Source organism: Notothenia rossii (assembly GCF_949606895.1).
Source record: "Notothenia rossii genome assembly, chromosome: 11".
Taxonomy (NCBI): Eukaryota; Metazoa; Chordata; class Actinopteri; order Perciformes; family Nototheniidae; genus Notothenia; species Notothenia rossii.
The window spans coordinates 2,285,636-2,312,644 of NC_136910.1; the positions used below are offsets into that span (position 1 = coordinate 2,285,636).

The following is a 27,009-nucleotide window of genomic DNA, read 5'->3' on the forward strand; positions in this document are numbered from 1 at the left end:
ACCCCAAAGTGCTCCTGTGGGGATTGCCCACAGTATTGAGTATGTAAGTCTCTTTGGATAAAAGCGTCTAACATGTGATGTAATGTGGAGAATAAAGATAAATAAATAAGGAATTATATAAAAAGCACTATCAATTATAATAAATGATCTAAAATAAGGCCTCATTTGGTGTTCCAATTTAATTACATGGTCTTAAAAAATATATTGATTAAGAATAAAGCTTTATAAAAAGTCTTAAGTATTTTCATATCGCACTGTTTATTCCGGGGAAATCATAATTTAAAAAAAAATTATTGCGGGGAAAATGTGTGTGTGGATTTAAATGGATCCCAGTGACATCCTGCTTTGTCTGAGCCCCATCTTTCCCTCTCTTCTGATGATTTCACCCCATGAAGTGTGTGTGTGTGTGTGTGTGTGTGTGTGTGTGTGTGTGTGTGTGTGTGTGTGTGTGTGTGTGTGTGTGTGTGTGTGTGTGTGTGTGTGTGTGTGTGTGTGTGTGTGTGTGTGTGTGTGTGTGTGTGTGTGTGTGTGTGTGTGTGTGTGTGTGGTGAGTCAGCAGACTTGCCTCGTCAGGTTTTTATGGTTGGAGGCTACAGTATGTTCTGATTTTTGATAATACAAGCTGTTCAAACTAGTTACATGCATGGAGCTATTTATCTTAATCCATTGTTGGCTGTCAGAAATCTGTGTGAACCCACACACACAGACACGCGCAAGGCGTTGGTTAGTGTGTCTAGTTGGCAAAGGCGACGCCCTGCTCCTCGTTTGATGGAGGGGTCTTAACTTTCCAGAATAAAGGAGGTCACGGAGCTTCTCTTTGGTCCAAAGTGTGTGTGTGTGTATTGTGTCGCTTCTTCGCCTGCGTTGTGGTTCTTCCACATTGACCACTTTTGTGTTGGTACTTCCGGTTGAAGCGTAAATATGCCTTGCATAGCATAGCCAGCTTTAACAACAGGGGTGCAGATCACTTTTTGAGTGAGTTACTCAGATGAGTACAAGGAGACAGCGTTTGGTACTCACCCCACACGAAGCGTGGTCCTCCTCAGTGTCTCCTTCACTGTCCTCTATTTACCCTTCTTGCATGCTAGATGATGATGAAGATGATGAAGATGCACCTCCCTGTCTCTTTTTAAGCCTCCGATTTGCTTTCTCCAAAACTTCTTGCCAAAACTGTGAAGTCCTTGCATTTCATGAGGCCAAGTTGAAGGATCAAATACTAAGAAATGATCACATGACTTGAAGTCATATCTGATTTCAGATGGGGGAAGTTACTAAGTACATTTATTCAAGTATGTACTTAAGTAACATTTTGAGATATTTGTACTTTACTTGACTTTGATCTAATTTGTCAAACTAGCTGCACCTTTACCAGCTTTGAGAACACTTTCATGATCAATCATTATAAAACATATCATATATATTATTCTGAAATGGACCAATCTGCACAACGACTACTTTTACTGTCTTTCACTATATTTTGATGAGAATACTTTTCTACTTTCACTTGAGGAACATTTTGAATGCAGGACTTTTACTGTAACAGAGTATTCCTACACTCTGGTATTTCTACTTTTACTCAAGTACAAGATCTGAGTACTTCTACTTTGACTCAAGTACAAGCTCTGAGTACTTCTACTTTTACTCAAGTACAAGACCTGAGTACTTCTACTTTGACTCAAGTACAAGATCTGAGTACTTCTACTTTGACTCAAGTACAAGATCTGAGTACTTCTACTTTGACTCAAGTACAAGATCTGAGTACTTCTACTTTGACTCAAGTACAAGATCTGAGTACTTCTACTTTTACTCAAGTACAAGACCTGAGTACTTCTACTTTTACTCAAGTACAAGATCTGAGTACTTCTACTTTGACTCAAGTACAAGATCTGAGTACTTCTACTTTGACTCAAGTACAAGATCTGAGTACTTCTACTTTTACTCAAGTACAAGATCTGAGTACTTCTACTTTTACTCAAGTACAAGATCTGAGTACTTCTACTTTTACTCAAGTACAAGATCTGAGTACTTCTACTTTTACTCAAGATCTGAGTACTTCTACTTTTACTCAAGTACAAGATCTGAGTACTTCTACTTTGACTCAAGTAGAAGATCTGAGTACTTCTACTTTGACTCAAGTAGAAGATCTGAGTACTTCTACTTTTACTCAAGATCTGAGTACTTCTACTTTGACTCAAGTACAAGACCTGAGTACTTCTACTTTTACTCAAGTACAAGATCTGAGTACTTCTACTTTGACTCAAGTAGAAGATCTGAGTACTTCTACTTTGACTCAAGTAGAAGACCTGAGTACTTCTACTTTTACTCAAGTACAAGATCTGAGTACTTCTACTTTTACTCAAGTACAAGCTCTGAGTACTTCTACTTTTACTCAAGTACAAGCTCTGAGTACTTCTTCCACTTCTGTCTGATTTCAAACTCTTCCATAAACCCCTGAGTGAGTCTGCAGCTGTGTGTTTTACTCCACTTTGTTTTAAAAACTGCAGCAGCTTGACCGCAGAGCGTGAACGTTGTGATCAGCTGATTTTGCGCAGTTCTCCAGTGTGTGCGCGGGGCACAGAGTGTGCACAGGGGAGTCTCCCACTGCAGCCAGATGGCGGAGTTTTGGCACAATTCTGTTGTTCATACCGACGTTAACCCTGTCTGTGCACACGGCGACCAACTCTCTGTTTTCCGGAGCCTCTGCCTCCTGTAAAGCCGTCGGTTATGTCCTGCGCGACTCGGCCAGCACCCACTTCAGTCAGTCACAGAAAGTCCGAAGATTTTTTGCAGGGAGCGAAACAACAACGTAGCTGCTTAATGTCTTTGGGTTTTTTGACATGTCTCGTAGTTTACTCCATTGAGTGTTGACAAGAAACACGTGTAGACGAAATATGTGTTTTTGTTTTGAGGTACGCAAAGGCGCGTAGTGACACAAGTGACGTTACGCAATTCAGATTTTTGCCGCGCATGCGTACCTGTGCACCCCTGTTTATTAACCTTTATCCGCAAAAGACACAGTTGGCATTTAGTATTTTGGAAATGTAACTGATAGATATTTTTTACATGATCGTTTTAACGCCCTTATTATACCCATGTTACACTGTTATTTGGCCTTTTTATACATGGACACAGTCTGTCAAATGCCTGTTTCCCCCACGGTTTCAAAACCTGTGTAAGGTTTAAGTAAAAACACTAAAAGGTAGGATTAATGGTGCCCTTATTTGGGCTAGCATTTCAGCTCAAACTGTAACAATATTTATGACAAAACACTAAAAATCCCTTTGACCTAAAAGACAACGCTTCAGAAAAGCATCTGCTCATGTCCCGTCAAGTTCACACACACACACACACACACACACACACACACACACACACACACACACACAGAGCCCTTATACACACACACACACACGCACACACACACACAGAGCCCTTATACACACACACACACACACACACACCCACACACACAGAGCCCTTATACACACACGGTGATTGATGGCTCTGATTTGGATGTTTAGTGTCACTGAAGTATTCCTGGCCTGCAGACAGAGAAAGTGAAGCAGCAAAACAAGGGCTGGGTCGAAGGGAGGAGGTGAGGAGGTGAGGATCCTCCCTTCTCACCTCCTCCCTCCTCAATTCCTCAACTCCTCCCTCGTCCTCCTCACACGCCCCAGCAGCCCCTCCCTGCTCTCAACACACACACTCCTATAAACCAGCTGCACACATTTCAGTTGAAATGTCAATTGAAAATCATGCACAAATGTTTCCATATTGCAGATCCTCCCTCACGTTACTCCCCTCCCCACATATTCCTCTGTTTCTACCATCAGTATTTTCTCAGGTGATCCTCACTCGGCATGTAAAGGCTTGCTCACGGGGGAAGTCTCTGAAGTGAAAACATATACGCATGTAAAGACATGCCATTAAAACATGTCTGTAATGTATACAATGTGCTTTAAGATTTGAGAAACAGAGGACGATGAAAAACAGATGACAGTTCCTGTAAAAACAAATCCAAATATCGTGCAGTATCTTCCATACTTTTAAAAATACTGATTTGTATTGTATTTGTGCAACAACAACAACAACAACGACAACTCCTCACGTTTGTATCTGTCTCTCCTTCAGCTCTTTTCTCTGAGAAAGTGAGGAACATGTCCCCCGACGCCATCAGAATCCCCCCCGAGCCGCCGGGACGCTGCTCCAGCCAACTGCAGGTACACACACACACACACACACACACACACACACACACACACACACACACACACACACACACCTGCTGACTTACAAACACCTCATCCTTTAAAGGTCTCCTATCATGCAAAACTCACTCTCTGATGTCTTCTCTACATCACCATGTGTCCCCGGTGAGTCCCCGGTGTGTCCCCGGTGTGTCAGGAGACTCTCAAAGTGTCAGGAAATAGACCCCTCTCTCTCTCCCTCCGTACCCACATCTCTAAAAACGGGGGAACAACGGAGCTGATCCAGATTTGCTGCGTCATGACGACATTACTCAAATGTAGGCGGGCTTTACACCCACGGGCCAATCAGAAACGTTGCTGTCAGAAACAATGAGGCGTGTTCTGAAGTAATATGGTCTGTGTTTACATTAGCATGCTAACACTCAGGGCTAACCTGTGCTGGAGAGAGTGTGTGTGAAGAAGCAGGAAATCAAAAGGAAGTCACCTTGTGGTAAACCTGAGAGAGAGAGAGAGAGAGTTGGAGCTCCATCCTGTTTCAGAGAGAATCCTTGATGTGGTTTGGAACATGATATTTTTTTAAAGCTACACCCCCCGAGTCATCTCTTTAGTAACAGGCTGAAATAGAGGGGGATGAGGCTAGAATGATCTGTTTGGTATTTTGAGCAAAACACTTAATAGACGTGTCTTTTATATATCTGAAAGCTATAATATATACCTAAAAATAGTGTAATAGGAGACCTTTAACTTCCACACACTTCCACCTTTAACTTCCACACACTTCCACCTTTAACTTCCAAACACTTCCACCTTTAACTTCCACACACTTCCACCTTTAACTTCCACACACTTCCTCCTTTAACTTCCACACACTTCCACCTTTAACTTCCACACACTTCCACCTTTAACTTCCACACACTTCCACCTTTAACTTCCAAACACTTCCACCTTTAACTTCCAAACACTTCCACCTTTAACTTCCACACACTTCCACCTTTAACTTCCACACACTTCCACCTTTAACTTCCAAACACTTCCACCTTTAACTTCCAAACACTTCCACCTTTAACTTCCACACACTTCCACCTTTAACTTCCAAACACTTCCACCTTTAACTTCCACACACTTCCACCTTTAACTTCCAAACACTTCCACCTTTAACTTCCAAACACTTCCACCTTTAACTTCCATACACTTCCACCTTTAACTTCCACACACTTCCACCTTTAACTTCCACCTTTAACTTCCAAACACTTCCACCTTTAACTTCCACACACTTCCACCTTTAACTTCCACACACTTCCACCTTTAACTTCCACCTTTAACTTCCAAACACTTCCACCTTTAACTTCCACACACTTCCACCTTTAACTTCCACACACTTCCACCTTTAACTTCCACACACTTCCACCTTTAACTTCCACCTTTAACTTCCACCTTTAACTTCCACACACTTCCACCTTTAACTTCCACACACTTCCACCTTTAACTTCCACACACTTCCACCTTTAACTTCCACACACTTCCACCTTTAACTTCCACCTTTAACTTCCACCTTTAACTTCCACCTTTAACTTCCACACACTTCCACCTTTAACTTCCACACACTTCCACCTTTAACTTCCACACACTTCCACCTTTAACTTCCACACACTTCCACCTTTAACTTCCACCTTTAACTTCCACACACTTCCACCTTTAACTTCCACCTTTAACTTCCACACACTTCCACCTTTAACTTCCACCTTTAACTTCCACACACTTCCACCTTTAACTTCCACACACTTCCTCCTTTAACTTCCGCACACTTCCACCTTTAACTTCCACCTTTAACTTCCACACACTTCCACCTTTAACTTCCACACACTTCCACCTTTAACTTCCACACACTTCCACCTTTAACTTCCACCTTTAACTTCCACACACTTCCACCTTTAACTTCCACACACTTCCACCTTTAACTTCCACCTTTAACTTCCACACACTTCCACCTTTAACTTCCAAACACTTCCACCTTTAACTTCCACACACTTCCACCTTTAACTTCCACCTTTAACTTCCACACACTTCCACCTTTAACTTCCACCTTTAACTTCCACACACTTCCACCTTTAACTTCCAAACACTTCCACCTTTAACTTCCACACACTTCCACCTTTAACTTCCAAACACTTCCACCTTTAACTTCCACACACTTCCACCTTTAACTTCCACACACTTCCACCTTTAACTTCCAAACACTTCCACCTTTAACTTCCACACACTTCCACCTTTAACTTCCACCTTTAACTTCCAAACACTTCCACCTTTAACTTCCACACACTTCCACCTTTAACTTCCACCTTTAACTTCCACACACTTCCACCTTTAACTTCCAAACACTTCCACCTTTAACTTCCACACACTTCCACCTTTAACTTCCACCTTTAACTTCCACACACTTCCACCTTTAACTTCCACCTTTAACTTCCACACACTTCCACCTTTAACTTCCACACACTTCCACCTTTAACTTCCACCTTTAACTTCCAAACACTTCCACCTTTAACTTCCACCTTTAACTTCCAAACACTTCCACCTTTAACTTCCACACACTTCCACCTTTAACTTCCACCTTTAACTTCCACACACTTCCACCTTTTGGAGGAGTTTTTCAAAATAAAAGCCCCCTCATCCACAGACTAGTCATCTCAGTGTCTAAATAAGCCGTTCTCCTTACCAAGTGAATCATCTTCCCTCGTTCCCTCTGGGTAGGAATTAAGTTCTGGTGGCAACATAAATCCTGAGACGCGCCCCTGTAATTAAACCAGAACTCATATCAGCGTCATCTTCTTTTCATTTCACTTCTCTCTCTCTCTTTGCATAAGCTGCAATAAGGTTTGTTCTGTGAGGATCAGAGGCAGGTCAGGACACACGGCTGGGACTGATTCAGAGTGTTAGTAATCTCCATAAAAGTCTGCAGAGCCGCACCTTTAGAGATGATCACCTTCTGATTCACCTCCAGCAGGAACACTCTGGATATCCCTGCCCTGAAGACACATGCTTAACGCTGCGGACACATCTGCTCATTATTTGCTGAAATGCATCAAACCTACATTATGATCATCTAAACAAAAATGTCCTTAAGCAACCGTGCCACGATGTTGCTATGTTGATATTGTGCTATGTAACGGCCCGTCCACACTACAGCTTCACAAAAAGCTTGAGCTGGGCGTGTCTGAAGCTTGGGGATTTTATTCGAGCACCGCGACCAACAACCAATCAGATGAGTCTCCCGCCCCCGACATACAAAGCAATAGCAATGTTAAAACTAAGTAAACTGGATATAAACTCTCCAAACAGGCGAAAACCTACCAGTTTCACCCACTGTCTCTGCCACCTCCCTCCATGCCTGGTGCTTCCAGTAGGTGAAGAGGGTCTGGTCATACAAAACCGGCTGATTTGCTACGACGATAATTAGTTTCTCCTCCATCTTTTTTTTGAAATATAGAAATGAACGGGGGGATATCTCTCCCAGCTTAGACGCGGTTTGATTGGCTAGGGCTTGAGCTGTCAGATTTTCAGAAACGGGATTGGATTGGCTGGCGCTGGCTACTCCGGCGTCTCCGGCTGCAGAAGTTGAACATTGTTCAACTTCTGCAGCCGGAGACGGCGGAGACGGACCGCTATGCTACCCACAATTCAGTTCGGCGAAAAGCAAGGTGTGGACGGGCCGTAATGGTAATGGACTGTACTTATAAAGCGCTTTATCCAGTCTTTAAGACCCCTCAAAGCGCTTTACATACTACATGTCATTCACCCATTCATACAGAGCAGAGCACCTGACTCTAGGACCTAACATTCACTCAGAGCAGTGCACCTGACTCTAGGACCTAACATTCACTCAGAGCAGTGTACCTGACTCTAGGACCTAACATTCACACAGAGCAGTGCACCTGACTCTAGGACCTAACATTCACACAGAGCAGTGCACCTGACTCTAGGACCTAACATTCACTCAGAGCAGTGCACCTGACTCTAGGACCTAACATTCACACAGAGCAGTGTACCTGACTCTAGGACCTAACATTCACTCAGAGCAGTGCACCTGACTCTAGGACCTAACATTCACTCAGAGCAGTGTACCTGACTCTAGGACCTAACATTCACACAGAGCAGTGCACCTGACTCTAGGACCTAACATCCACACAGAGCAGTGCACCTGACTCTAGGACCTAACATTCACACAGAGCAGTGCACCTGACTCTAGGACCTAACATTCACTCAGAGCAGTGTACCTGACTCTAGGACCTAACATTCACACAGAGCAGTGCACCTGACTCTAGGACCTAACATTCACACAGAGCAGTGCACCTGACTCTAGGACCTAACATTCACTCAGAGCAGTGCACCTGACTCTAGGACCTAACATTCACACAGAGCAGTGCACCTGACTCTAGGACCTAACATTCACTCAGAGCAGTGTACCTGACTCTAGGACCATTCACACAGAGCAGTGCACCTGACTCTAGGACCTAACATTCACACAGAGCAGTGCACCTGACTCTAGGACCTAACATTCACACAGAGCAGTGCACCTGACTCTAGGACCTAACATTCACACAGAGCAGTGTACCTGACTCTAGGACCTAACACTCACTCAGAGCAGTGCACCTGACTCTAGGACCTAACATTCACACAGAGCAGTGCACCTGACTCTAGGACCTAACATTCACACAGAGCAGTGCATCTGACTCTAGGACCTAACATTCACACAGAGCAGTGCACCTGACTCTAGGACCTAACACTCACTCAGAGCAGTGCACCTGACTCTAGGACCTAACATTCACACGGAGCAGTGCACCTGACTCTAGGACCTAACATTCACACAGAGCAGTGCATCTGACTCTAGGACCTAACATTCACACAGAGCAGTGCATCTGACTCTAGGACCTAACATTCACTCAGAGCAGTGCATCTGACTCTAGGACCTAACATTCACTCAGAGCAGTGCACCTGACTCTAGGACCTAACATTCACACAGAGCAGTGCATCTGACTCTAGGACCTAACATTCACTCAGAGCAGTGCACCTGACTCTAGGACCTAACATTCACACGGAGCAGTGCACCTGACTCTAGGACCTAACATTCACACAGAGCAGTGCACCTGACTCTAGGACCTAACATTCACACAGAGCAGTGCATCTGACTCTAGGACCTAACATTCACACAGAGCAGTGCACCTGACTCTAGGACCTAACATTCACACGGAGCAGTGCACCTGACTCTAGGACCTAACATTCACACAGAGCAGTGCACCTGACTCTAGGACCTAACATTCACACAGAGCAGTGCATCTGACTCTAGGACCTAACATTCACTCAGAGCAGTGCACCTGACTCTAGGACCTAACATTCACACAGAGCAGTGCACCTGACTCTAGGACCTAACATTCACACAGAGCAGTGCATCTGACTCTAGGACCTAACATTCACACAGAGCAGTGCACCTGACTCTAGGACCTAACATTCACACAGAGCAGTGCACCTGACTCTAGGACCTAACATTCACTCAGAGCAGTGCACCTGACTCTAGGACCTAACATTCACTCAGAGCAGTGCACCTGACTCTAGGACCTAACATTCACACAGAGCAGTGCACCTTACTCTAGGACCTAACATTCATACAGAGCAGTGCACCTGACTCTAGGACCTAACATTCACACAGAGCAGTGCACCTGACTCTAGGACCTAACATTCACACAGAGCAGTGCACCTGACTCTAGGACCTAACATTCACACAGAGCAGTGCACCTGACTCTAGGACCTAACATTCACACAGAGCAGTGCACCTGACTCTAGGACCTAACATTCACACAGAGCAGTGCACCTGACTCTAGGACCTAACATTCACTCAGAGCAGTGCACCTGACTCTAGGACCTAACATTCACACAGAGCAGTGCACCTGACTCTAGGACCTAACATTCACACAGAGCAGTGCACCTGACTCTAGGACCTAACATTCACACAGAGCAGTGCACCTGACTCTAGGACCTAACATTCATACAGAGCAGTGCACCTGACTCTAGGACCTAACATTCACACAGAGCAGTGCACCTGACTCTAGGACCTAACATTCACTCAGAGCAGTGCACCTGACTCTAGGACCTAACATTCACACAGAGCAGTGCACCTGACTCTAGGACCTAACATTCACACACCGTTGGCCATCGGGAGCAACTCAGGGTTCAGTATCTCGCCCAAGGATACATCGACATGTTGACTGCATGGGCTGGGATCGAACCCACACCCTTCTGGTTGAAAGACGACCGCACTCCCTCGCAGCCGCAGCAAAACTGTGTTTACTCAAAGTAAAACAGGCCTTTACAATAGTCAAACAAAACAGGCAAAACTCAAATCAAATAATAAACAACTTAGTCCGAGGCTTGTATAACTTTAACGGTTAAAAACTGTGCCTCGACGGCGTCTTCAGACAGGTTTTCCATCTGTCTTTTTAGAGGCTGGTGGGAATTGTAGTCCTTCATACGGTCTTGACTACAGATCACAATTAGATGGCACTGGCTCTAACATATACGTAAATGCAGATTTTGTAGATGCAGATTAGTTGGGCGTCTTAATGCATTGTGTACAGCAACAAACTGCAAATGTAAACACAACCTTGTCTTTTTTTCCCTCCAATAACTCATTTCTAATATTTGTCCTTCATAAAGCAATTCAAAGTGCTTTAAAAAAACATTTATTAACAGCAATAAGACAAAATGCAACAAAAACACAATTCAAATGATTTGAAAAACGAATTAAAAAAACATGCAAAAATTGAAAAAGACGGTTTTAAAATAGATTTCCTCTCAAACCAACCACTTTTTATGATATATTACATTATATTTGACTATAAGTTGGCAGATATTTCCCATTTCAGAAGCGTTCCCTCCTTCCTGTTCTCATGTGAGCTCACTCATGACGTCTGCCAGCTCCCTGAGTTGAACCTGGTCGTCAAATTTTTCCCCAATGCATCAGAAACCGCTTTTCTATAATAGCTCCATTCACGCCCGTCACGTGCAGCTTCTGTTTATCTGCAGACATCGACACGGTGTCCTGCCAAATGTGCTCGAGTGGAGGAAGATAATTTGATGACCTTTTTGTTTTGTTTGTTTTGAAACAGGACAAGATCCACAAGCTGTACGAGAGGAAGCTGCAGGGAGACTTCGACACAAACAACCACATCCAGAAGAAGAAGGAATTCAGAAACCCCAGGTATGCTCTCGACTGAGGAGACGATAAGAAATGACCTAGTTAGGAGGTGAACGGCCAGATGGTGTCCACATAATCTCTTACATACCATAATGCTTTGATGTCAGGTGTTACGTTCCCTCCTAGACTACGGGTACAGAGGGAAGTAACAGAAGGGCCCTCCAGCCAATTTACACAACAATCTGAAGACAAACTAAGAACAACTTTCTCCTAAAAGAGTTATGGTGTATATCAGTATGTAGTGTCTCTACTTTAAAGAGTCCTCTCCTGCTGATGTTCAGGTGTATATCAGTATGTAGTGTCTCTACTTTAAAGAGTCCTCTCCTGCTGATGTTCAGGTGTATATCAGTATGTAGTGTCTCTACTTTAAAGAGTCCTCTCCTGCTGATGTTCAGGTGTATATCAGTATGTAGTGTCTCTACTTTAAAGAGTCCTCCCCTGCTGATGTTCAGGTGTAACAAACTAAGAACAACTTTCTCCTAAAAGAAGGTGCCTAAATGACTCAGGTCATGTCTGAAATGTTTCTTACGTCACAGCTCAGGACACATGTGACACGATACAAGGAAACAGACATTGAACACGTTTAAGTATCAAATTGTGAAAAAAATACAGAATGTTTTGATATTTTTGATCATTTCTTGGTTGTGTATGCGTGGTTCAAATAGCAGTTTTACAGAACACCATTTTTTAAAAACATGATAAAAACACTTTTAGGACATTAACGAGCATCTAAATGTAAATTGTATTGCCGTCCCATTGATTTTAAACATGTGGTTTTAGTCAGAGTCAAATGTCTTTACCCAAGCTTATGATAAAAAATCTGTGACGTAGTTTATTTTCCAAATTAACAATTCAATGTGCAAGGTAGGAATGCAGTTGTCTATTTAATTTGAATTATCTTTCATATAAAAAGTAAAGAATTCCATATTAAATTTTTGTGGCTTTCAATTCAGAGGTCAGGTCATTTTGCATGAAAAAAAAATTAGTTGCACAGTTTTGCTGCCATTAGGGTAAAGAGACCAAAGAAAGCATCAACATGGACGCAATCAATCGAGTTATTAACTGTTTTATAAAAATATGTTCAACTGGATTGATGATTACTTTGCTGCTCGTGTATTGAGTGAAGAGAACAACACATTCTCAGTTTTAATATTGATCAACTCAATTGGACGTGAATGAATGTTACTATTTTTTGACTTTCTTTCACTTTTTAGGAAATAAAGCTTCCGAGTCAACATTCGTACGAATAAAGCACTATACCTCTAAGCGTCCTTCATGATGACCACTTTTTCTTTGTTGTTTTTTTGTCCAGCATTTACGAGAAGCTCATTCAGTTCTGCAGTATAGACGAACTGGGGACAAATTACCCGAAAGACATGTTCGATCCCCACGGCTGGTCGGAGGACTCGTACTACGAAGGCTTGGGTAAGCTCAATAAAACCTTCATCTTCTTCACATTTTTGTGCAACGATACGAGACAAACACTCATGGCTTCTGTTTCTTATCCCTGCAGCCAAGTCTCAGAAAGTGGAGATGGACAAACTGGAGAAAGCCAAGAAGGAGCGCACCAAGGTGAGTTTCAAAACAACAACAATAAGAGCATTTCAAACGTTTTTTTGTGTCTGCGTCAAGGGCAAGTCTCCACCAGCTGAGGTTAGGTTCTTTACTTTTAGTCAGACTTACGCAGGATTCCACATTTGCCAAGTTCTGCTCTCGTAACTGCAGCTGCCCGTACGTGTTTTTCACACCTTGTGTAGATTTAAAAACACCTGAGTATGTCTTTATTTTGCCAGATAGATCCTGCTGACTAATCGCTGAGAGCTGAAAGAAGCTCAGCATTGTACGGTAGAAACGAGACGTGAATGAACACGTTCCCTCGGGATCAGGTTTATTATTCTCTGCTGTGAAGGTATGCAGGCTAGAGCAAACTGAAGGGATAGTACAGAGGCTTTAAAGAGTCCCTATCAGTATGTAGTGTCTCTACTTTAAAGAGTCCTCTCCTGCTGATGTTCAGGTGTATATCAGTATGTAGTGTCTCTACTTTAAAGAGTCCTCTCCTGCTGAAGTTCAGGTGGATATCAGTATGTGGTGTCTCTACTTTAAAGAGTCCTCTCCTGTTGATGATCAGGTGTATATCAGTATTTATTGTCTCTACTTTAAAGAGTCCTCTCCTGCTGATGTTCAGGTGTATATCAGTATGTAGTGTCTCTACTTTAAAGAGTCCTCTCCTGCTGATGTTCAGGTGTATATCAGTATGTAGTGTCTCTACTTTAAAGAGTCCTCTCCTGCTGATGTTCAGGTGTATATCAGTATGTAGTGTCTCTACTTTAAAGAGTCCTCTCCTGCTGATGTTCAGGTGTATATCAGTATGTAGTGTCTCTACTTTAAAGAGTCCTCTCCTGCTGATGTTCAGGTGTATATCAGTATGTAGTGTCTCTACTTTAAAGAGTCCTCTCCTGCTGATGTTCAGGTGTATATCAGTATGTAGTGTCTCTACTTTAAAGAGTCCTCTCCTGCTGATGGTCAGGTGTATATCAGTATGTAGTGTCTCTACTTTAAAGAGTCCTCTTATGCTGATGTTCAGGTGTATATCAGTATGTAGTGTCTCTACTTTAAAGAGTCCTGTCTCTACATGTCTTCATGCTTTAATCTTCAAAAGCTCTTTATTGTTCTCATACTGCCTGTGCTGCAGCACCTTTTTTCACCCTCTGTCTGAAACCAGAGCGCAGTCTGCTCTGATTGGTTAGCTGGCCGACTCTGTTGTGATTGGTCCACCTCATAGAGATGTCCCGCCTCTTCGCCAATCACTAAGATGTGTTGAAGCGCTAGCCAATAGGATCACTAGTGTTGCATAGTGAAGTCTTTATGATACATAATAATAGCAGAGACCTATGTGCCCTTGATGCGGTTGTTGTTTCAAAATGGTTTCACATAAAACAAAACTTTTATAGTATTCAGTGTGTTTCACAGATTGAGTTTGTCACGGGGACGAAGAAGGGGAACAACCCCTTGAACGCAGCGGCCTCCACCAACAGCAGCAACACCTCCACCACGTCTACAGGTAAACATCCAACACAGCAACGCAGATAAATCACCTGGCCTGACGTTTGAGTTCACTGTCCTGTTAAGTCCATCAATTTTAAAGAATGTTTTAAGTCCCCAAATAATGAAATCCATATCTTATTTGCATCTCAGAAGAAGAGCGTTCTGTTGACTCACATATTGTTGTTTTTGTCCCGGTAAAAACGTCCTGGACATCTGGATCTTACGTTGTCAGAGACAAGCGTGTTACGTTAGCATTTAGTTCGTAGCCCCTTTCTCCTATTTTACAGAAACACAAGCGTAGTGAATTTTTATTTCTGCTTTTAATGAGTGTTCCTGTTTGGTTTTGAGAGAATAAGATCTTTGTGGATAATTTGGCATCTGAAAAAAAAAACTCCTGAACAACTGGTTCTTATATTAATAGAGGAACAATTGTTACGTTAGCTTTTAGCTCGTAGCCCTTACGCCCAGTATCCCATGAAAATTAAAAATTGTTATCTTGAAAACTGCTTTTTTTTCAGTGTTTAAACCAATTTCACCTACAATATCTGCTAGTTTTGGAGAGAGGGGCCTCTGTGGATGATCCAGTTAAAAGATCCTGAAAAATAGTTTATTTAAGAACAGATGAGATGGACCTTTATTAATCTCCGTGGGGAAATTCAGTAGTTTAAATAGCAACAGGGTGAGAATGAAAAACAGGACAGCACAGATCACACAAAATTAAAGATTAATAAAGATAAATATCAAAAATAAAATAAAATGTTATATACAGTTAAAGGTGGGGTAGGTAAGTTTGAGAAACCGGCTCGAGATACACTTTTTGTTATATTCCATGGAATGCTCTGAACATCCCGATAGCAATGAATATCTGAAATGCTTTGACAAAAAATCCATTAAAAAATATCATTTCTGGAAGCCGTGGTTCTGTAAAAAGCACGACCAATCATCTGAGCCGGCTAAAGTAACTGGATGGCCTACCTGCCTGTCAGCCTTCCATCTGTGCACAAACTTATCTCGTGCCCTCATTGGTCATGTGTGCGTTCGTGCGTGTTGGAGGAGGGGCTCTGTAAGGAAGTGGCAGATTTGTTCCGGCTGTGTATTTTCAAATTCTAGCGCACTCCAGCTGGTTTCTCCAAAATGACCTACCCCACCTTTAAGTTCAAATAAGAAATGAATGAATTGAACACATATTTGGGTCATATATACATATTTACATGTATGTGTGCCGGTTAAATGTTATTGTAAAAACAATAGCTAATGCTAACCAGGTAACTACTAATGCTAACGCTAACTACGCCATTATGTGTTGTTGTGCTGTTATTGTTTTGATGGCTAACTAACAGCAGAAAAAGACATATTTGAAATCCTTAGTCAGCCCTTCCTGTTCCTTCCTGGTCTCACGTGAATCCCTCCTGTGTGTTGTTTGTCCTCAGAGGCCCAGAAGAGGAAGAGTAAATGGGACTCAGCGATCCCCGTGACTCTTTCCCAGCCCGCCGCCGTCACCACCAGCTCCTCGTTACCGGCCGTCGTCTCCGTCACCACCACCGCCAGCGGCACCAAGACCACCGTCATCTCCGCCGTGGGAACCATCCTGAAGAAGGCCAAGCAGTGATCTCCACTACAAGAGGAACAGGAAGCTGCAACACCTGAGTGTAGGGCTGGGAGATGTGAGGAAAATCAGATATCGGGACGTTTTCGGACTTCTTCTATCGATATTTGAGTCACACGATGGAAATGTAGATAAAAGCTCATCAGTAATGTGGATTTTTTTTACTCTCAAACCATGAAAAAACACCTCTTACGATATCTTAAATCCATCTATGTTATCCATTCTTGTATCCAGATGTCGAGATAACATCGGTGTGTTTCCCAGCCCTTCCCTGTGCTCATTGTAAATGTGAGAAAGATCAGAAAGCGGACAATATGGACTCTCAATGTACGTTTTTTTACCAACCAACCAACCAACCAACCAATACCCTCACATCTAAAGACTCTCTCCTGGATTCTATATCTTCATTTGAAAGTGAAATTTGGAGAACATTCGGACTTTGCATCCTTCATTTTGATTTCATTACTGTCTTTAGTTTTGTTCCAGTATTTCCTCTCTTACGTAGCGGTTTTATGTCATTGTAGTCGAACGTGTGCATCATTTACTCAGATTGTTTTCCCCCATCATTGGCATGTTGACTGACCTGTTAGGCAACACTTTTTTTAGCTTGTACATATTTGATGATAAGGTGAATAAATGGATCAGTTGTTGCCTTTTCTGTTGGATTAATCCTGTCGTTTTTGTCTTTTCCACGAATATTTATGACCTTTTACTAAAATAAGATAAGATGGACCTTTATTTATCACTGTAGGGAAATTCAGGAGTTTAAAGGACATCAACAGAGTGAGAGTGAAAATTAAAAAATATAAAGTAACTGTTAAAACAAGATATCAAAACAAGGTAAACGTTGATACTTAGTACTAATGATTACTTGTGTTCACAGAAACAGGTTTGAATCCAGTTTCAAAATAGCTTCTGTTGTCTTAACGTTTTAACAAAGCTTTACTTTCTTTGTGTTTTACCATAGAAGTTAAGGGTTGAACTTGTCACACAATTACGTTTGTATTTCCCTTTAAATGACCTCAGTTAGCATTAGCCGTTAGCTCTGTTATCTAGCGAAGTACTAAATGCAGGTTATCATTTTAATAATAATTATTCGTATATCTTTTAGTGCTTTTCCAAGTGCTCAAAGTGCTTTACATGAAATATATCACACGTGTAATTCATCAATGCTGTGGACAAAACCCACAGGAGCGATTTAGGGTGAAGGGTCTTGCGCGAGGAGACACTCAGTGTACCCTCCGTTAGCATTAGCTCTGTTATTTAGCCATTAGACTGCTGCCTAGTGTCGGCTAACGGCTAACTAGCTCTCATCCTGCTTATTTTAACACTCGATATTCTCACGAGACAATTTAATACCAGATGGTATACAAAGTCTTTCATTAAAAAAAACGGCCTTAATGAAATCGGTTTTGTTTACCTAATGTGTTATCCAATGGGTTTCAAGGATATTTTTACTGATATTGGTAAAGACTACTAAAGGTCTGTTATGGTGACATTTTCCCGAATGGAAATTAAAAGACACACCTCCCTTTTTATTGGGACACACACACACTTCTCTTTTTCTCACGGTTTGCACGTGTGGTCCAGGTGGAGGTTTGAACATCTGACCCCTCAGCGATGCGTTCAGGGGTCATCGTGCTTCTGAATCTCCACCCGGGGTTAAAGTGGACAGTGTGAGTAATTAAAATATTTGAAAGACGTGTTTACTTTCACAAGCTGCACATGTTTATACCCTTTCACAATGAGACGGGAATGAGGGTGCAGCCTGTTAACTAAACACATTTAACTATATTTTGATGATCACACTTTTGTACTTTTACTTTAGGAACATTTTTGAATTAAGGATGTGTACTGTAACAGAGTATTCCTACACTCTGGTACTTCTACTTAAGTACAAGATCTGAGTACTTCTACTTTTACTCAAGTACAAGATCTGAGTACTTCTACTTTTACTCAAGTACAAGATCTGAGTACTTCTACTTTTACTCAAATACAAGATCTGAGTACTTCTACTTTTACTCAAGAACAAGATCTGAGTACTTCTACTTTTACTCAAGTACAAGATCTGAGTACTTCTACTTTTACTCAAGTACAAGACCTGAGTACTTCTACTTTTACTCAAGTACAAGATCTGAGTGCTTCTACTTTTACTCAAGTACAAGATCTGAGTACTTCTACTTTTACTCAAGTACAAGATCTGAGTACTTCTACTTTTACTCAAATACAAGATCTGAGTACTTCTACTTTTACTCAAGAACAAGATCTGAGTACTTCTACTTTTACTCAAGTACAAGATCTGAGTACTTCTACTTTTACTCAAGTACAAGACCTGAGTACTTCTACTTTTACTCAAGTACAAGATCTGAGTACTTCTACTTTTACTCAAGTACAAGATCTGAGTTCTTCTACTTTTACTCAAGTACAAGACCTGAGTACTTCTACTTTTACTCAAGTACAAGACCTGAGTACTTCTACTGTTACTCAAGAACAAGATCTGAGTACTTCTACTGTTACTCAAGAACAAGATCTGAGTACTTCTACTTTTACTCAAGAACAAGATCTGAGTACTTCTACTGTTACTCAAGAACAAGATCTGAGTACTTCTACTTTTACTCAAGTACAAGACCTGAGTACTTCTACTTTTACTCAAGTACAAGACCTGAGTACTTCTACTGTTACTCAAGAACAAGATCTGAGTACTTCTACTTTGACTCAAGAACAAGATCTGAGTACTTCTACTTTGACTCAAGTACAAGTTCTGAGTACTTCTACTTTTACTCAAATACAAGATCTGAGTACTTCTACTTTAATCAAATACAAGATCTGAGTACTTCTACTTTTACTCAAATACAAGATCTGAGTACTTCTACTTTTACTCAAATACAAGATCTGAGTACTTCTACTTTAATCAAATACAAGACCTGAGTACTTCTACTTTTAATCAAATACAAGATCTGAGTACTTCTACTTTTACTCAAGTACAAGATCTGAGTACTTCTCCCTCCTCTGCTAACATACTTATGTTAGAAAGTCACATTTTGAGAAACAATCAGTAAGATTGATCCTCTGTTCCCTCCTCACCCCGCTCTGTCCTCCTCGCTGCACACTGAGATCTATTGGTGGGAAAGGAGAGGCCGTTACAGGCCGTGAACCCACTGATCCAAAAAGTGCAGTTTTTGTAAATGGTGCGAGGAGCGGAGCGGAGCATGAAAACACAAGAGCTTTTCATTCCTCTGATTGTTTTGGTTTCCTTTCAGCCGCTCTCCTCCTGATGAGTCCAGGTCAAAGTAAGGTTTGGATTATTCTGCAGATTCTGAGGTAACTGGGTCCTTACTGTACTGCATGTGTGAGAGAGAAGATCCAATATTAGGATTTATTCATATTTACCTTCAGTTTTCCAAAGTGTAGGAAACAACAGATCAATTGAGTAAACCTTTTTAAATGAGGTTATTACATTGAAATAAAGTTGCTCCCAAGCGAAGGAAACAACCTTTCATTGAGTTTTATTTGAACTAAATCTTCTAAATCTTCTAAATGTGGTGCAGGCACTTATTTCAAAAGTCAAACACATACTCAGAAAGTTTGCTATATGCTCGAAAATGCAAATTAAAATCAATATCTTCACATAAGTTGCAGTTGATTTGCATATAAGTGTCGACGTTTAATCAATATTTTCTCAACGTGCCAACTTTCCCTTCACATATATTCCAGTAGAGGAGGGGTGTGTGAGTGCATCCGTATTGATTCAGTCAGTCATGATGATTTAAGTAGTTTTTATTTAATATTTGAAATTGATTTAAATCTCAGTATTTCACTTTAATATTTTCTAGTGACCTTTCCCATACTCTTATTACATTCATAATAATGTTCATAATACTTCTTCTTTCTCTTCCTGTGTTTACAAACTCACCAAAGCTAATTCAAACCTACTTGGCAAAAAACTGCAGCTTTAGGATGAATTTTAAGGATTTTGTTTATTTGTATTTATTTAAGGGTTTTGCACAACAAACCCAACCGCTAACAAATGATAAACAGTGCAGTAAGATGCAATTAAATAACCTTATAACCTAAATAAGGTTAAAAATCACAACTCTAAATCAATAAAACAAGAAATTGCCTAAATAAAAAATGCAAACTTTAAGAAAAACATATAATTAAAATCTCAAGAAAGCAACACTTTACAAAAGCCCTGACAAATCTAAAATGCCACTGTCTGGAAGTCTTTACCCAACCTATGTCTAGTGGCCGATTATGCATAATACAATAGGTGCGTTCACACCGCAGTACTTTTCCCACTTTAGTTCCGAAATGTCGCGTTCAAACCAAAAAAATCCGGAACTAAAATGAGTTCATGAGAACCTTTTCACCCCCTTCCCCTTCACCTTTTCACCCCCTTCCCTGCTAGAGAGCAGGGACTTTCTATGTCTGATTGGCTGGGCGGATTGCAAACCACGCCCCGTAAAACTCCCAAAACGTTTTGTGAAGCTGCCATTTTATTATCCTGGCATTAGCATTATTAGCATTAGCATTAGCCCAGCGCAGAAACGCAGAGAGACTAACTTATGGCAACACAAAAGAAAACATGGGAGCGGTGGAGATGAGGAGGTGTCGGCGTTCTGGCGATTTACTCTGAAGGCTTCAGTAGAAGCTGCTGGGAGTCCCAGCAGCTTCTACTGAAGCCAGTCCCCAACTCCGGGGACTTCAGGTGGCAGTATACGCCGTGAAGTTATTTGCGGCCTGCCAGTAAACCCAAAGCAGAAGAAGAAGAATTGACGCCAGCGGCTTCATTTGCCTAATCCTCCCTCAGGGAACTTATTCCGGTGTGAACGCGCTCTGTACTTTGTGGGAAAAGTACTGCGGTGTGAACGCGCCTATTGTTCAAAGGCCACTTAGCCCACGAGGAGAATTTGAGTATTGACTTGCGTACATTTAAGAAATCCAGATGCATCGTTCCATTCAAGTGCTTTATTCGAAAGTTCAATGGATCAGCTGGCGGCCCACTACCGACTTGCAACATTTGCACATTATTGAACTGAAGCTCAGCGCAAGTTCTTTAAGGAAGACTGGTATACATTCAGTCTGCAGCTGCTTATAATCAGCTCATCACGGGCTTCCTGCTAACCTGTTACATTCACCTCAATCTCAGCAGCCAATCAGCGAGCTGCAGCCAAACTTTAAAATGGTTCTCCTCTCTCCTGCAGTCAGAGTGATTTCAGGTGTTCCTGCTGCCGACATACCCGTTTCAGATCCTCGTAGCAGATATCAAGCAAGAGCGAGAGGAGAAGACCTCCATCGGCAGAAACACGGGTACGTCTGGCCGTCCCGGCATAAGCGCACAAGCCGATCCGGTATCAGAACGGAGTCGAGACCCCTCGATCAGCTGATCCACGAACACGGAAGTCACATTACGCACAAGCAGACGGCGAGCAGGCCCTCTAGGCCGCATTCAATCCCTCCCAGGAAATTCAACCAGCAGATAAGTGACGTTTATCCGTGTTCACAGCACGTTTAGGACCGATCGCCTCCGTGTCTCATCAGATTCGTATCACGGCGCCCCTTCATGGGTTGGGGGGGGCCGTCCGGATAAAAGAACGATATATTTAAAAAATGAATAAATACAAAAGAAAGAAAGAATGCACAGGTTCTCCTTCATACTTTCATGCATACAGCTGGAGGTGGTGCAAACCGTGCTCGCTCCATGCTCATACGATCCCCTCCCTCTGGTACTTCAATAGACCTCAGCTAATGTCTCACACTTCTCCATCAAGCAGAAGGAATGGATGCAATATAAGCAACTCATGCTCAACATAGTCTTGCAGCGTATGTCTCTCACAGCAATGAGTCACTCACTCAGCTCTCGTTTTAATCATCTGCAGAATACCTTCATTACATTATTCATTAATCAGCACTTCTCCAGAACGGTTTCATCTAATTGGATCCCTGTCCTGTTCATTCTCTGTTTTATAAAGATTGCTTATTCTGCCCTTATGAGTGTAACCGCACGCATACCCTATCCGCACCGTGCTGGCTAATCAGAGACTCTTAGACTCCTACGGTAAGCTGTCCATATAACGGGTGGTGGTGGATCACATCCTTCTCAGGTAATGTTTCACCACATGCTATGCCTCTCCCACTTATCCCAGCAGACTGCCTGAGCCATCAGAAGTCCTGCTCCATGCAATAGTCAGTGTCACAGCCAGCTCACCCTATCCTATGTTCCTTCTCTCTCCGCGCACATTCCTGTCTAACCCTTGCTTGCTCAGTTTAGACTCGTCGCATCACGTAAGCTAAGTGCATGCCCACATTCAGCGCAGCACTACTTTCATATCACTCTCGGATATTATGGTAATGATTCATCGCATCGTTCGTTTTTGGGGGTTTCTCTTTTCCTAGTTCATACCCGGCCGCAGTCAGGCTCCTTCTCCACATCATGTATATAAAGGTCTGCCTCACTGCATACATCTCGGTCTGAATCCTCAATCCTGCCTCAGCAGAATCCATCCTGGTAAGGTCAAATCCTTCATCAAGTGGGCTGCACCCCCCCTTCAGATATACCATTTCACGATCGGGGTCTAATCGCCAAAGACTTCACATTTATCACGTGACGTGTCAATAAATGTTCTTCAAACAAAATGAAGTCTCTCCAGATTGAACTGAAGCTCAGCGCAAGTTCTTTCAGGAAGACTGGGTTTACATTCACTCTGCAGCCGCTCATCATCAGCTCATCACGGCTTCCTGCTCACCTGTTACATTCACCTCAATCTCAGCAGCCAATCAGCGAGCTGCAGCCAAACTTTAAAATGGTTCTCCTCTCTCCTGCAGTCAGAGTGATTTCAGGTGTTCCTGCTGAGGCCCGCCTCCTCCTCATCCACCTCCTCTACATCCACCTCCTCTCCATCCACCTCCTCCCCATCCACCTCCTCCTCATCCACCTCCTCCTCATCCACCTCCTCTCCATCCACCTCTTCCTCATCCACCTCCTCCCCATCCACCTCCTCCCCATCCACCTCCTCTCCATCCACCTCCTCCTCATCCACCTCCTCTCCATCCACCTCCTCTCCATCCACCTCCTCTCCATCCACCTCCTCCTCATCCACCTCCTCTCCATCCACCTCCTCCCCATCCACCTCCTCCTCATCCACCTCCTCCCTATCCACCTCCTCCCCATCCACCTCCTCCTCATCCACCTCCTCCTCATCCACCTCCTCCCCATCCACCTCCTCTCCATCCACCTCCTCTCCATCCACCTCCTCCTCATCCACCTGCTATCCATCCACCTCCTCCTCATCCACCTCCTCTCCATCCACCTCCTCCTTATCCACCTCCTCTCCATCCAGCTCCTCCTCATCCACCTCCTCCTCATCCACCTCCTCTCCATCCACCTCCTCTCCATCCACCTCCTCTCCATCCACCTCCTCCTCATCCACCTCCTCTCCATCCACCTCCTCCCCATCCACCTCCTCCTCATCCACCTCCTCCCTATCCACCTCCTCCCCATCCACCTCCTCCTCATCCACCTCCTCCTCATCCACCTCCTCCCCATCCACCTCCTCTCCATCCACCTCCTCTCCATCCACCTCCTCCTCATCCACCTGCTATCCATCCACCTCCTCCTCATCCACCTCCTCCTCATCCACCTCCTCTTCATCCACCTCCTCCCCATCCACCTCCTCTCCATCCACCTCCTCCTCATCCACCTCCTCTCCACCCACCTCCATCCGCCTTCTACCCATCCACCTCCTCCTCATCCACCTCCTCTCCATCCACCTCCTCCTTATCCACCTCCTCTCCATCCAGCTCCTCCTCATCCACCTCCTCCTCATCCACCTCCTCTCCATCCACCTCCTCTCCATCCACCTCCTCCTCATCCACCTCCTCCCCATCCACCTCCTCCTCATCCACCTCCTCCTCATCCACCTCCTCCCTATCCACCTCCTCCCCATCCACCTCCTCTCCATCCACCTCCTCCTTATCCACCTCATCCACCTCCTCCTTATCCACCTCCTCTCCATCCACCTCCTCCTCATCCACCTCCTCCCCATCCACCTCCTCCTCATCCACCTCCTCCTCATCCACCTCCTCCCTATCCACCTCCTCCCCATCCACCTCCTCTCCATCCACCTCCTCCTTATCCACCTCCTCCTCATCCACCTCCTCCTCATCCACCTCCTCTCCATCCACCTCCTCCTCATCCACCTCCTCTCCATCCACCTCCTCCTCATCCACCTCCTCCCCATCCACCTCCTCTCCACCCACCTCCATCAACCTCCTCCCCATCCATCTCCCCAGCTTCCACCCCAGCTTCCACCCCAGTTTCCACCCCAGCTTCCTCCCCAGCTTCCACCCCAGCTTCCACCCCCAGCTTCCTCCCCAGCTTCCACCCCAGCTTCCACCCCAGCTTCCACCCCAGCTTCCACCTCAGCTTCCACCTCAGCTTCCACCCCAGCTTCCACCCCAGCTTCCACCCCAGCTCCACCCCAGCTTCCACCCCAGCTTCCACCTGTAGGCTCGGGGATAGTTATCTAATCTTCACTCAATGTTCTTTGTAAATCTGTGGAGTGATGAGGCCCGAGCCTAGACGCCAAACTCAACCTATATGCTGCTTCTAATAAACATATTAAGAAACACGTGAGTTGTCTGACTGAACTTAAATAATGTGCCTGAATGGCTCTTACACTTTATTTTCTAAAGCTCAGATCAGGCATGCTTTAAATCTCTTGCACAACTCAATCAATCAATCAATCAATCAATCAATCAATCAATCAATGTTTATTTATATAGCCCAATATCACAAATGTTACATTTGTCTCAGTGGACTTCACAGTTTGTACAGAATATCAGTATGACAACACGACACCCTCTGTCCTTAGACCCTCTGTCCTTAGACCCTCTGTCCTTAGACCCTCACATCATACAAGGAAAAACTTCCAGAGAAACCCCACAGTTTAAAGGGGAACATGGGAGAAACCTCAGGGAGAGCAACAGAGGAGGGATCCCTCTCCCAGGACGGACAGACGTGCAATAGATGCCGTGTGTAAATCAAAAAGATAATACATTTGCAACATAGGTAGACCAAATGTTTGGAAATGCATGTGTGTATAATAGGAAGATGAATCCACGAGGATATCCATCCAGGACTTATGATCCAGGACCACAGCCACGACTCAAGATCCAGGACTTGCGATCCAGGACACAGGACCGCAGGATCATCCATGACTCCGGATCCCGGCGTATATAGACACCAAAAAGAAAGAGATTTGGGGAAGCTGGGTTAATCGGAACATGAGAGTACACAGGTATAGACAGAGAGAAGGAAGAAGTAAGATGTCCCCCGACAAACTAAGCCTATATCAGCAAAACTAGGGGCTGAATCTAATCAGCCCTAACTATAAGCTTTATCAAAAAGGAAGGTCTTAAGCGCACTCTTAAAAACGGATAGGGTGTCTGCCGTCCGAACACAAACTGGAAGCTGATTCCACAAAAGTGGAGCTTGATAAGAAAAGGCTCTGGCTCTCATTGTACTTTTAGAGACTCTAGGAACAACCAACAACCCTGCATTCTTGGAACGCAATGCCCTAGTAGGACAATAGGGTATCATGAGTTCTTTAAGGTAAGATGGCGCCTGCCCATTAAGGGCTTTGTAGGCCAGAAGAAGAATTTTAAATTCTATCCTGTGTTCTATAGGGAGCCAGTGTAAGGCAGCCAGAACAGGAGTAATGTGGTCCCTTTTCCTAACTCTGGTTAGTACACGAGCTGCAGCATTTTGAATCAGCTGAAGCGACTTGACTGACTTCTTGGTACACCCTGATAATAAGGAGTTACAATAATCCAGCCTTGAAGTAACAAATGCATGGACTAGTTTCTCTGCATCGTTTTGAGGCAGGATATGCCTGATTTCAACTCAGTGAAAGTGTACGGTTTGTGGGCACGAGAACGGCTGTTTGGACGGTCAGTGCCAAAGTGTCCTCCAAGAAGCCAGCGAGGGGAGGGAGTGTTTCGGGGGGGGGGGGTGGAGGTTTTGTTCCCTCAGAGAAGCCTTTGTGTTTCAGCAGCTCTGGTTGCTGGGAGCTGCTCAGATTTCACAGGGTGGTATTTACAGTGAGGAGGAGACGCTCCTTCTGTCACTGTGAGAGGCATTCAAGACTTTGTTTAAAAGCTGTAACATTTCTGTGTTAAAATATTCAAAATGACTCGTGTTATATATTCAGCTCAGTTGTGTTCTCAGAATATCCCAAGGGATTCAGAGAGATGTGTTTTGATGAGGCCACATATTTACTGTACACTTTATCTCTTTTTGTATTTTTTCCTTTTTACCGGATGAAGGATCCTGTTCTCTCCACTGGAAGGGAATAGAGGGCATCTTGTTTACTTCACTAGAAGAGCACCTTATCATGTTTTATATAATAGAGGGACACCCTGAAAACTGATTTCTCCACTGGAAAAACACCCAAAGGGCATTTCATCTCACCCTAGAAGGCACTTCATCAAATTCTCTCCACTTGAAGTGTACCTTAAAGGTCCCGTGTCATGGCCATTTCTACTGATCATAGTTCCATTGTTGAGCTAGAATAGATTTACATTGTTCAAAGTTCCAAACTCACATTGGTTTCTCATACAGCATCTCTGTATAGTATGTGTATTCACTCTCTGTCCTATACGGCTTGTTGGAGCTCCTGCCCCCCCCCCCCCCCCCCCCCCTTCCTGTGAGCCCAGTATGCTCTGATTGGTCGGGACGTTGCAAGGCTCGCTGCTGCGAGGAGCGGACAGGTTTCCGGGTCGGCGATACAGCGGGAACAAGCGAAACTCACCCTGAGTACACAAACACTCACAGCCGAAGTAAAAACAATAAGTGAGGCTTGATATTGAGAAAGAAAAGGTTTCTAACGCTGTGAGAATGG

General features: G+C 43.5%; 1 protein-coding gene across 4 annotated transcripts in view; it reads left to right on the forward strand.

The window, feature by feature from the left end:
* sap30bp (SAP30 binding protein) overlaps window positions 1-27,009 on the forward strand; it is a 65,559-nt gene that overhangs the window by 18,859 nt on the left and 19,691 nt on the right. For 2 of the 4 annotated variants that reach the window (XM_079658491.1, XM_079658493.1), the window contains exons 5-8: window positions 4,132-4,220; window positions 11,369-11,460; window positions 12,770-12,882; window positions 12,971-13,029. In XM_079658491.1, the coding sequence (XP_079514617.1) occupies window positions 4,132-4,220; window positions 11,369-11,460; window positions 12,770-12,882; window positions 12,971-13,029 (353 nt within the window). Of the gene's footprint in view, window positions 1-4,131; window positions 4,221-11,368; window positions 11,461-12,769; window positions 12,883-12,970; window positions 13,030-14,415; window positions 14,519-15,932; window positions 16,767-27,009 lie in introns of those variants that run through there. The other 2 variants (XM_079658490.1, XM_079658492.1) reach the window with 2 other exon arrangements.